This window comes from Siniperca chuatsi, linkage group LG8 (genome assembly GCF_020085105.1).
Source record: "Siniperca chuatsi isolate FFG_IHB_CAS linkage group LG8, ASM2008510v1, whole genome shotgun sequence".
NCBI classification, from domain to species: domain Eukaryota; kingdom Metazoa; phylum Chordata; class Actinopteri; order Centrarchiformes; family Sinipercidae; genus Siniperca; species Siniperca chuatsi.
This window is the reverse complement of record NC_058049.1, coordinates 1,253,814-1,265,580: the sequence shown is the minus strand read 5'-3', so window position 1 is coordinate 1,265,580 and position 11,767 is coordinate 1,253,814. Positions and strand designations below refer to the sequence as shown.

Sequence of the window (11,767 nt, the reverse complement as noted above, 5' to 3'; positions counted from 1 at the left end):
CTGTTCAAAGAGGGGTTTTCTTTTTTCACAAAAATGGCTTCTTTGACTCGTCTTTCAAACCAACTCTTCTCTCTACTCAGAATCTTCACCTCGCTGTCTTCAAATGTGCGGTTTGTAGCTTTTAGATGCAAACGCACGGCACTCTGCGATCCCGAGTTAGCGTGTCGTCTGTGCTGATAAAGTCTTTTGTGAAGCGGCTGTTTGGTCTCACCTGTGTACCGTTCTTTGCAGTTTTCCTCACTGCACTGAATAAACTACATTGCTCTGTTTCTGTGTGGGCATCTTGTCCTTAGGGTGAACGAGTTTCTGTCTTATTCTGTCTTCTGGAAGACAGAAACTCGGGACTACACCGTCTTATTTTGAAGTGGTGGAAGAAGTATTTTTACTTCAGTAAAAGCACTTAAGTACTTAACCACACTGTGAAAAACTACAAGTAAAAGTATGCGAGTATTATCAGTAAAACGCTTCCTGTCAGTGTTTATTATATCTGATGTTTCTGGATTCATATTCCTGCTGCGTTAATGTGTGTGTTGCATTTTACTGCTGCAGATGTTTCAGGTCGAGCTCATTTTAACTGCTTTATATACTGTTGGGAAGTTTAACCTGCAGCAATGCATCATGGTCTATAGGGTCATCACGTGTTTGCAGCGTCGCCGTCCTGCGAGAACCACGTATCAGAGAAACAGCCTGTTTTCAGCTCTGCAACGATGCGTTTTCGTGGAAGTATAAAGTTAAATGGAAATACTGAAGTAAATGTACTCTGTCCTCGTGTTCTTTACGGAGCACGGGAAGTCTTGACATCTTCACAGTCAAGTCTTTGTTGTTTACGCGTTGGATATTTTGTCTTTTCAGCCGTTTAACAAGCTGCCAGTTCAACAGACAGCCGGACTCTTGTGTGTTTTTAAAAGAGACCTTCTGAGGAACATTTTGAATTTAAGCAGATCGCATTACTGTGTCCGCGTTTCTTTTGCCGTCCTCGGGCTGCCGGCCCGATGATCCTGTTTAGTAGCTTTGAGTGTATCGGCTGCTGCCAGAACGCAGCGAAGACCTCAAATAAAACATGTGACAGAAGGAAACGGCCTGCAAAATCCTGACAAACACACCTGCTGGCGGCCATGTTGGTCTCCCGTCAGCCACAGCAGGAACAGATTTGATATTTTGGACTTTTGAGGCCGATACAGACGTCTAAAAATCTCTAAAAGTCCTTTTCTTTCTCCACATAAACACATTTTTGAAAATAATCCCTTCATTTATTTTCAAGCTGAGACTGATTTAAGTCTCTACAAATAGCATTAATATAATAAAATAAGCAGCACATTAAGACATGGTTAAACTGTGTGTACAGTTACATACTTTGCTTGAGTATTTCTACACTGAAGTACTGCTACAAACTACAAACAAGGAGGAAGAGTACTTCTTCACCACTGATACTTTATTATAAAACTTTATTTAACATTAGACACATGGAGGTTACACACGCTAATATTAAAACAGATAATATATGTATTTATTATTATTTACTGGAGTGTAAATTATTCTTCAGCTTATCACATTTTCAAAGGAAATGCTGCCACCTTGTGGTGACACCTGAAGATGTAACTTCATTTGATTTCATTTATTGGTTTGTTCAACAAAGACAGGGGGGGATTAATATTCATATTAATCCATATTAATCCCCAGACACATGTTACAAATTCATCCAAAAGACAGAACATAAGATTAAAATAAGTCATTGAGGTCATTTGTAAACGTGCAGAGCAACAATAGAAAGAAAAGAGAAAATTAATGTTAAATTATTCTACAGTCAGGTGCTAATTAAAACATAATGTTATTTACAACTTTAATTTCATCGCGCGTGTGTTGTAGAATGACATTATTATTATTAGAAGTAGTAAATATGTAGTAACGAGGACAGACTGAGGACAGTAAGTTGTTCATAATCTCCCGTGTTGTGATATTATTAATAAATGTAAGAAGCTGGAAGGACGAAGTGATAACAAACGTTTCCTCTAAACGTTTTTATATTTAGGATGAGTTTTTTTTATTCATCGTGTGGCTCCTTTAAACTATAAAAGCTAATTTTTGCACTTTTCATAATGGAGCCTGGTGGTGGGTCACATGTTTCAAATGTCCTCCAATCGCATTTGTCCTCACAGCAGGAGCTCCACGTGTCAGCGTCCAGCTTTTATATATATATATATATATATATATATATATATATATATATATATATATATATATATATATATATATATATAAATATATATAAAATATATATATATAAAAAAATAAAAATTACATCAAACTCCAGCAACACTTTTAGTATAAATAACAACTTTATTGTCGTTTCATCAGGTTCATGACAACAAATGACGCAGAACATTTAAATAAGATGGCTACCGATCACACACACACATCAGCCAATGACGGGCTGGGTACGTGGTCACGTGACTTCAGGCCAATCATATTCCTGGCAGGGAGGAAAGGGCGGAGCCCAGTAACAGAAAGTGTCTTCAAAGTGTAAAAGCTAAGATAAAATACAATAAATAAAACGAATTAAATAAAAACAGAAACAGTAACGAGATACATTATAAAACATAAATAAATAAGAGATTTGGAAATATTTAAGAACTCATAAAGCGCCGCTATATATAAAGTCCTCATAAAACACAATAACATCTGAAGTTTTGAGTTTTAATATTGATCCAATCAAGAAGCATTATTTTACTATCACAAATAAAATTAAAAAAAATCACATTTTCTCCTGACTTCTGACCTTTGACCCCAGACAAAAGGTCATCAGCGTCACAGTTTCATCCATTTCTTCTGCTCTCCTTCAGACCAGGCTGAGGGCAGAGCCGAGCTCGCGCCGCAGGTCCACCTTCAGGTAAACTCGGCAGAACGTGAGGAAAACGCCGAGGGACGAGAACCCGATCAGAACCCAAAGCACCTGAGCGCTGAAATACAGAGGAGCCAGACTGCAGACAGAGACGGAAAAAAATCAATCAATGTTTATAGACCCGATCAACTTCACAGGCTCTATTCTGTAATCATCCAGAGGTGCGAGGAGTCCGCTACGGAAGCCCAGAGAGGCAAGTGAGAAACCCCATTTCCTGTCTGGCCTAAACTGTTGTCTGTCCCGCGTTCACGACTTCACGACAGGTGAAAAAAGTGTTTTTTGTTGTAATTCTCATTTCGGCCACCAGCTGCTCTAAACAGCGTCCATGTTTTTAAGTTTTAACGTCTTCATGAACTCTTAAAAAAAAAAAAAAAAAAGGTACATACGCTGTCTGTTAGCGTGACATCGCTGTCTCTCTTTTAGCTAGAAACGTATTTTCACCTGGAAGAAAACGCTACTGCTCGTTTTCCCCTCTCGCTCGCCTCCCAGGGCTTCCGTAGTCCTTCAGTAAAAGTAGAAATAAAGCTAATTATTTTTGCTCTACTGTTAAGTTTTGTTGTGTAACTATGCGAGTTGTTTCAGGTCGATTTTCTCATTAAAATCTTTCTCAACAAAACTCATCCGAGGTGTTGTTTTCTTTTGCCCTGGGTTTCACCTCTCAGGCTACAATACAATCCCAGGGCCCTGCCTTACTGATGAATCAGGGTCACAACGCCCCTTTTGAGTTATTAAACAGATGGCTTAATAATGATTGAGCAAGTTTACATTTCAGTAATTTTCTACCGCAGTTATTGTTTGGGCCGAATACCTGCAGACACGACTCAGGGCTGATAAAACGTCCCGCCGACATGGTTTTCCAGGTAATATTTTTATGTGCAGTTAATATTCTCTGTTAATTTAAATACACGCACACTTCTGACACCAAACCGACGTCCTTGTAATTACGTTATGTATTAACTTAAATTATAAATTCAGTAAATACATTTTAAGTAATAAAATAAAAAGGTGGGGCCTCCTACCGTCCCTGTGCCGACTGCGAATATCCACGAAAGTAACGGAAGCGTCCGTATAAATAGAGCAGACCGCAGACCGAAGACAGACCTGCAACACACAGAACAGACAGACACTGAATGAGCTGAAGTTCAAACACCGACTGACTGACTGACTGACTGGCGGGTGGCGTGCTGTGGGCGATCACCTTGGCTGAAGAAGACTCCGGACGTCCACAGGACGGTGATGAAGATCGGGAAATACTCCGAACAGTTGGCTCTGAACACACGGGGAGAAGGACTGCAGTTAACGTACCGGTGGCAGCGTCACAAAAAAGACGACACACTCTTTATGTACAAATTATTATTATTATTATCTTATTACGTGGAGAAACACTTTGCAGACCGGCGTCTTTAAAGTCCTTAAATCGCTAAAACGTAAAAGTGAGCCGCTCATTTTTAAACACTCTAGACATCATATATATATAAATAAATTATCTTGAAATACATTTTCACAGCTAAGAATGTAACTAAAGTTGAAATGAATCTCCAAAACATCTGCGTTCAGAATCATTTTGTATTACGTGTTTTAAACGCAACCAGACTTCAGTCTCTTTTCATCACATTAAACCAGTTCAGGCAGACTCCTCCCATATTTCCCAGCATGCCCTCTGACTGGTCTAATTTCCTCTCTGAAGTCCTTAAAGTGCTAAAAGAAACAGTTTTAATTATCAATGTCATTGTTTAAACTCATTTATCAAAATGATCGTTTGTAAGTTTTTCTTTTTTCAGAGTGAAGATTTGCAGCTTTTCTCCTTTAATGTTTTCTTTTTCAGTTTCTTTACTGTTGAAAAATAATATATTATCATAAATAATAATAATAAAGTTAGGCTCTAAGATTTGAATGTTATAACGCACTTCAGTAGAAACTACTGGACTAAAAACTGTTAAATAGAAAATAACCCAAAAGACTGACTGAGCTCTGAAGACTCTCTCAAACTCCGGAGGTCCAGATGTGGCGGGCGGAGACACCGAATACTTCCTCCTGGCGTAGATCACCTGGAGAGAGAAATAGGCTGGACACACACACACACCTTTATATAGACAGCTTCCACTTACAGCATCAAATGTTTGATTAATACACATTTATTGGGGCATCGAGGCCAAAAGCAGTGGTGCAACAACACAAAGTGATAATTACACTGAAGACAAAACAAGACACAATGAACAATGAGGAGTCAGTGTGTTGAAAAACAGAAGTGAGTTTATTTAAACTGCACACTGAATGTCTGACTTCCCCACAAGATGCTGTGTAGTCGATATTATACAGAGAAATATGAGCGTTTTGAATAAAAAGGGAGGCTGCAGAGTCATAACACCATCAAGCACATCATGTTAAATTAGGAAAGTGGGTTAAAATCAAACAAAGGGCAACATTTACTGCCCTTAGTAGCTGACAGTGAGCCTGATCAGCCACCGTCGGTCATCAATACGACGTCAGACAACCTTTACAATACTTCAGCAGTTACCTAGTGTTCCTGTAGTGGTGCCAAACATTTAAAAATGCAGGCTACATACAGCGTTGGCAGTTTGAATTAAACTGAAGCTCAAGGGGAAAATATTACGCCAGACTCCCTTTAAGAAATAGGACATATTAACAATTAATTACATGTCCGCAGAAACGCGTGAGTCTAGAAACACGAGATAAAAGCCGTCATATGTCGACAGTCTTATTGTCAATTCGGCGTCAATATAATCCATAAATATAAACTGTATTTCCGTACAAACTTTACATTTTTGTATTTTGTTGCCGCAACTCGCTACCAGCCTCCGTTGGTTAGCCGCACTATTTTAACGAGGGAGCCCACCGTGGGTACGTTTCACAAAAAGTAAGATTTCTTAATAAAATACGTGGATCAGATACACGCCGACTCATGACACTGTTAACTAGCCGTCTGTCGTGTGTGCGTGACGGTATTTGAGGCGTTTCTTCGGCCGGTACCAACCCGGTGCGGTGCTGGACAGAAAACTTACCTGGTCAGGTATTTACTCGCAAATTTGTCTCGCCCACAACAGGTCATTAACTCTGCGTAGCTCGGCAGCAATGCATTAATACTTACAATATTTAGCTGTTTGTGCATGTCACATAACGTTACCTGTTCGCCTTAATGTCACGCATACCTCTGCACGAGTGGGAGGAGTCTCGCTCCTGTTGCGTGATGACGCAGACGCCGGGAAACGTGCGTTTATTAGCTGCGTCGCATGGAGTTTAAAACGAGGAAATCCGCGACTTTCTTCTAAATAAAAGGCACAAATAACACATCCGTGGGCACAACGGCCTTTTAACTGTGAATCCACGTGGGTTTATAATCAATTTACCGCTTTTATGTTGCCGATTAACTACAAACTTCACACATCAAACTTTCATTCACACTGATTTATAAAAAAATAAAGTAGAAAAAAGGTGAAGGCAGGTAGGCCAAGAAGATAAAACAGTAAAATAACTGAAAAAAATAAAACCTGTAGTGAAGAGTAAAAAAAACCTACGATTTATAAAATGAGACTTAATATTACAGCGAGGACCGTTTAAACGGCAACCAGACTTCAGCCGTTTTTCATCAAATTAAATCAGTTCACCGTCTCCTCTCATATTTCCCAGCATGCCCTCTTACCTTGCTCCAGGACGCCCAGCATGGTCACAGCGGCGAGGCCGACCGCCTCCTCCAACATCTCTGCAGCGAGAGGACGAGCCAGGACGACAGGTGAGACAAACACCTGAGCACTGAAACGCTGTGAGGTTAAGACACACAGAGAAAGGGAGAGAGAGAGCACACCTGCAGGGGGGCGGGGCAAAAGCTCACTGACCAACTGACAGGTAAGGCAGATATTGTGTAAGACAGTTTTTTCCCCAAAACCCTCTGGCTTGTCACCTTCTTTAGGCAACCAACGCTTACACAACACCCTCAGTTTCCGGTTGCATGCGGTTTATCTGCTTCAGCCAAAGAGTCGCTTCCCTTCTTTCATTTTATTGGTTAAAGCTCCAGCGTGTCACGTTCAGGAGCAGCTGTTATAAGCAGCTCTTATATTCATAAGTGTGTTTTCATCAGTGTTTAATCACCTGAAAATCAGAGCCGGCGTGGAGGATTTAGCGGCATCTAGCGGTGAAACTGCAGTTTGCGGCCACGCGGAAACTCGTGAACGGCCCTCTCTAGAGCCGGTGTTTGGTTTGTCCGTTCTGGGCTGCTGTAGAAACATGGCGGCGCAACATGGCGGCCTCCGTGGAAGGGGACCCGCTCCCTCTGTAGATATAAAGGCTGATTCTCAGGTAACGAAAACACGACGGCTCTTATTTTCAGGTGATTAAAGTTACCTGAGAATCAGCCTTTATATCTACAGAGGGAGCGGGTCCCCTTCCACGGAGGCCGCCATGTTTCTACAGCAGCCCAGAACGGACAAACCAAACACCGGCTCTAGAGAGGGCCGTTCACGAGTTTCGCAGCCGCCGTAGTTCCTCCTCCACGCTCTGAAGGGGAGGGCGAGGCGAGCGGCGTCCGCATGGCCGCAAACTGCAGTTTCACCGCTAGAGGCCGCTAAATCCTCCACGCCGGCCCTTTAAGAGTCATAACAGAGAAAAAACTAACTTGTACTAATGATAAGGGGGGAAATAAGAGGCAGCGTTTGAACGGTACACTTTAAATTAATAAACTCGGAGTAAACGTTAGCGTAACCTCGAGGATCTTCAGATAAATGTGACGTTTGTCTACAGGGATGCATATATAAAAGAATACATTTTCCAATAATAAAATACTGATGGAAAATTATTTACTTGGGTTTAAATGTGAAGTTCTTTTAAGAACGTACCAAATTACAGGAAGCTTCCTCGGATATTATGTGGAAGTGAACTGCGGTCAGTTTAGTTAGTAAGCGACGGCCTAAAACAACCAACACGCTCAGAAATATACAGCATGTGATGTGTAAATAATATCTACCTAATATACTTAAGTTTATTGTAAGTGTGTGGTTTCGTGCCAGGTGGTCCACGTCTGCTGTAGTTCTTGTATTAAAAACCCCCACAATTTGTGCTTCCCGCCTCCCCGTCAGCCGACGTCGGACCGCTTGTAGATCATTCGTCCAAACGTCAAACACACAGAATCACACGGAGAACAAACTTGTTTCTAAAAGAACTATATTTACATAATACTCTTGTTTTACAGAGAACCATATCAAAAGTATAAAATACTTACAAAAAAATCCGCTGCAATATATAAAAATAACATCTATCTTCTCCAGATCATTATTAGGAAAGGCATACATACAAAAAAATATATTTATAGACATTTACACAGAGCCTGTTCACAACAGCTGAGCCCAGAAAACCCCGGGCGGCCGAGCGAGGCTGGAAGCTGAAGGTTCGACAGGAGATCGGCAGCCGTTTGGATGAAAACGTGATACCAGCCCCCCAAGCGATAATAACGTTACAAATAAAATACACACAACGTGTCTGCAAACACAAATGCATACGTTTCTTCGAAGAAGTCAAACACAGTACAGTAGCTAGAACGACCGGGTCGCAGATCCGCCTTAAAGGCTGGAGACGGACAGTCAGGTCAGGTCAGACGGCAGGCGAGGAATCGAACACAGAACGGCGACGATGAACGCGGACGCGAGGCGACGCTCCGGCTAATTTACACAATGAGAACCACGAGGACACAACTGCGTCCACGTTCAACGTTAAATTCATCGTCTGCGGTCTGACCCGACAGGACGTAGTTTTAACACTTTAAACGTCTGATCTTCGTCGTCTGCCGTCGTATCAGGAAACACTTTAGGAGCTAAAAACATTTTCTAACTGCGGAAAAAGTCCCCAAAGTCAGAATTTCAAGCGGGAAACTTTTCTTCACTTCAAGGTTTCAGAGACTCACTCAGGGAATCGTTTTCATATTTTGTAAAAAAAAAAAAAAAAAAAAAGACACTTGAATTATAAGTTTTGTACCTCACAAGAATTCATTTTTAGCATCATAAAGATGGAGAACTTTGAATGAAACCTGCATAGTTATAAAAGGTTTAACAGTTAAACTGCCAGTTGTCAGACTGAATTAGTAACCGCATCAAGAAAATGTCACAGGACTTAAAACGTTTTACAGTTTTCATGGGACATTCTTGCCTGAATTCAGACTCCCAGGCAGACCTCCACTCTACCCCCCCCCCCGTTATTAGCGAGGGTCTGTAACATTAGGACTGAATGTGTGAACATGTCCGCCTGTGCAAACATCCAATATAGTATAAACATAACTGCGTGTCCCTTTTGAAGAATATCAGGACCTTCACTGTTTACCTTAACTCTCTAAGCATGTGGCTGGAGGACGTACACAGCCTGGGAGGCTTTTTTCAGGGCAAAAAAAGTCACTCCTCATTATAAGTAATTTATAAACTACCAGCTGGGAATTTCTCTGGAACGAGGCATTAACGCAAGCAGCTGCTTGGTCGCAGTATTATGAAACTGCTGCACAAACTTCCATCACTTCCTGTTGCTGGTCTGCATTTACAATAAATATCAGGAGGATGCAGAGTCCTAAAAAATGTCACGGAAACGTTGAAATATCGAGGGAGCGAAACCTCGAACGCGAGCGCGGTCAGCTGACCGGAGGTGCCGCTCAGAGAAGTTTAATGTTTCGTCTGTTTCGCGCCGAGCAAACTTCTCATGAGGTCTTTGCGTCCCTAGGGAAAAACTTCCCAAAATCAGCCACTCGCAGGTCAGGAAGTTGAGGTTTAAAGCCAGAAAGTTTCAACTATTCATCAATGTGAAATATAGTGAACTAGTGTCGCATCAACGCGCAGGCGACTCGGGTCTGTGGCCTCGTGTCGGTGCAGCGGGAGGAAGCTGCGACTCGGTTTAATGCTGAGAACATTTTACATTTTAAAACAAACAGAAATGTCTGAACGGGATGTACGGTCCCCTCCCGTTTCGTCTGCTGTTTCTTTTAAAAACAACTGGGTGGTTTTTCTTCACACGAGCTCTTAAAACTTTAAAAAAAAAAAGAGGAACATATTAATGTTTTTGCATGTTTCGCTGTGACTACGTTCACTGGAGGATGGCTCTATGTAGCACACAAATAAACATGTAGCTGATTTAACAGTCGAAGGATTTCTCCGATTAACCGATTTGTCGCCTGAAGGAATCAGAAAACGGGAGAATAATTCAGTCCGGTGAGAGGAACCGCCGCTCTGGACCAACTTAAAACGTCTTATTTAAATAAAGCTTTGAAGCGCCTACTGAAGATTTGAGACGATGTGTCCAGTAATTACTTAATCCTCATAAGAAGAAGACGACAACGACCAACCGAAAGCTGCCAACTCTGCCAGCTCTGGCTACTAAAAATCCCCCTCCTTCCCAGAAAATCACTTGACATTACTGCAGGTCATTTCCATAAACAAAACACGCCGTGTGTTTCAGATATTTAAATATTTGTCTTCCCAGCAGCGCATGTTTCCAGATATTTCCCTACAATATGAAAATCAACTGGCTAACTTGTTTGCGTTTGTCTCCGCCATCATGTCTGCTTTTAATTTCATCACAGTAACATCTCGTGGTAAAGTAACACCACAGTAATATAAAACTAAAGGCGAACATGACGTGATGGATCCTCTCTCTGCACCAAGTCTCTGCAAGCTGATTTTTATACTGAAGTGAACTCAAACGAGGATAGAAATATTAAAAACATGACCGGGATGCTTGGGGAAAATGGACACAGTAATTAAAAGTATTTGTGATTTGTAGTAAACTGGGTAAAATATGCAAAAAAAAAACAAAACATCGGTATGGCCCTTTAATAGTGACTTCATCACATAATGCTAATGCGTATTCATTTTTTTAACGTTCAGCGGCTTCTTTCAGCGATTTTACTTCATTTCTGCTGAAGAAATTAGAAAAGATAAATGAACCAAATTTGTTTTTGAAACTGCGACGGAGCGATGCTGGCGGACTCTAGGTGGCGCTGTGGGGCAGGTACAGTGGTTTAGCACTGAGCCGTAGGTTCAGTAGTAGTCTTAATACGACTCGTCCGTTCAGTCTCCAGTCATCGATAAACACTGCAGTGTGTAACAGGATACACACACACACACACACCAATCACCTGCATACAGACGCAACATCAGACGTGTCGCTCGTGCACAAATTTACACTCGTGGTAGAACAGAACTGAAACGTTATATTTGAGCGTTGGCGAGAAATAAAAACACACGCTGACATCATGTGAAGACACCAAACGAAAAACACGTTTGGGGGGAAAAAAGAATTAAATGAAACACATTAAAACTAAAATAACTGGATGTTTTAAAGCGTTGATGCTGCAGACACGACAGATTTTTAAAAAACAAGGCTCAGTTCGGTTTAGAAAATTAAAAATAAAGTAATTAAACCTTTCGCTGGCGACTGCGATTTGATTGACATCTGATGATACGACAATTTAGACCATGAGACGACAGAAACTGCTCAACCATCAACGTTTCTATACCGAGGTAGCTATATTTATAATATATCTTTGTTGTTTTCAAATCAATGAGGCTGTTTTATGGAGTTGTTACATAAAACGTGTTTTTATCTATAAAAAAGGAGTTTATTTAATGAATATTCAAATAAACGTGTAATCTTCATCATGATAGATTTCAATATCACGATTTAAAATTCCAAATACGACGATACCAAAAAATGGTATTTTCCAATCACCATCATTTCTCCAAATGATTTCTTTTATACTGTGAAAACGCACAATATTAACATTATAATATCAATATTAGTATGTGAGGTATAACTTGGATAACTGGTCCCTGGACAATTACAAAAGGCTGAAACTACTGTTCTACCACGTGTGTAATTTTG

General features: G+C 40.8%; 1 protein-coding gene across 2 annotated transcripts; it reads right to left on the bottom strand.

Annotated features, from left to right (window-relative positions):
* Positions 1-2,317: 2,317 nt before the first annotated feature.
* ltc4s (leukotriene C4 synthase) lies at positions 2,318-7,036 on the bottom strand. Of its 2 annotated transcripts, XR_006378973.1 has the most exons (6): positions 6,561-7,036; positions 4,865-4,964; positions 4,098-4,168; positions 3,919-4,000; positions 2,777-2,978; positions 2,318-2,527 (listed from the first exon to the last, which is right to left on the bottom strand). XR_006378973.1 is itself a non-coding variant. In XM_044205872.1 (5 exons), the coding sequence occupies exons 1-5, from the start codon at positions 6,616-6,618 to the stop codon at positions 2,837-2,839; spliced, it is 453 nt and encodes a 150-aa protein (XP_044061807.1). In that variant the 5' UTR covers positions 6,619-7,029; the 3' UTR covers positions 2,318-2,836. The 2 variants fall into 2 exon arrangements, 1 of the variants encoding a protein (XP_044061807.1); XM_044205872.1 differs by having other exon boundaries at positions 2,318-2,978; positions 6,561-7,029.
* Between the last annotated feature and the right edge of the window lie 4,731 nt (positions 7,037-11,767).

Coding starts and splice junctions, on each gene's coding strand:
- ltc4s (XM_044205872.1), bottom strand. CDS start 6,618: ATGTTGGAGGAGGCGGTCGGCCTCGCCGCTGTGACCATGCTGGGCGTC. Junction 4,965..6,560: donor GCTGGGCGTCCTGGAGCAAG/GTAAGAGGGCAT, acceptor GTGTGTGTCCAG/CCTATTTCTCTCTCCAGGTG. Junction 2,979..3,918: donor TCGCAGTCGGCACAGGGACG/GTAGGAGGCCCC, acceptor CTCTGTCTGCAG/TCTGGCTCCTCTGTATTTCA.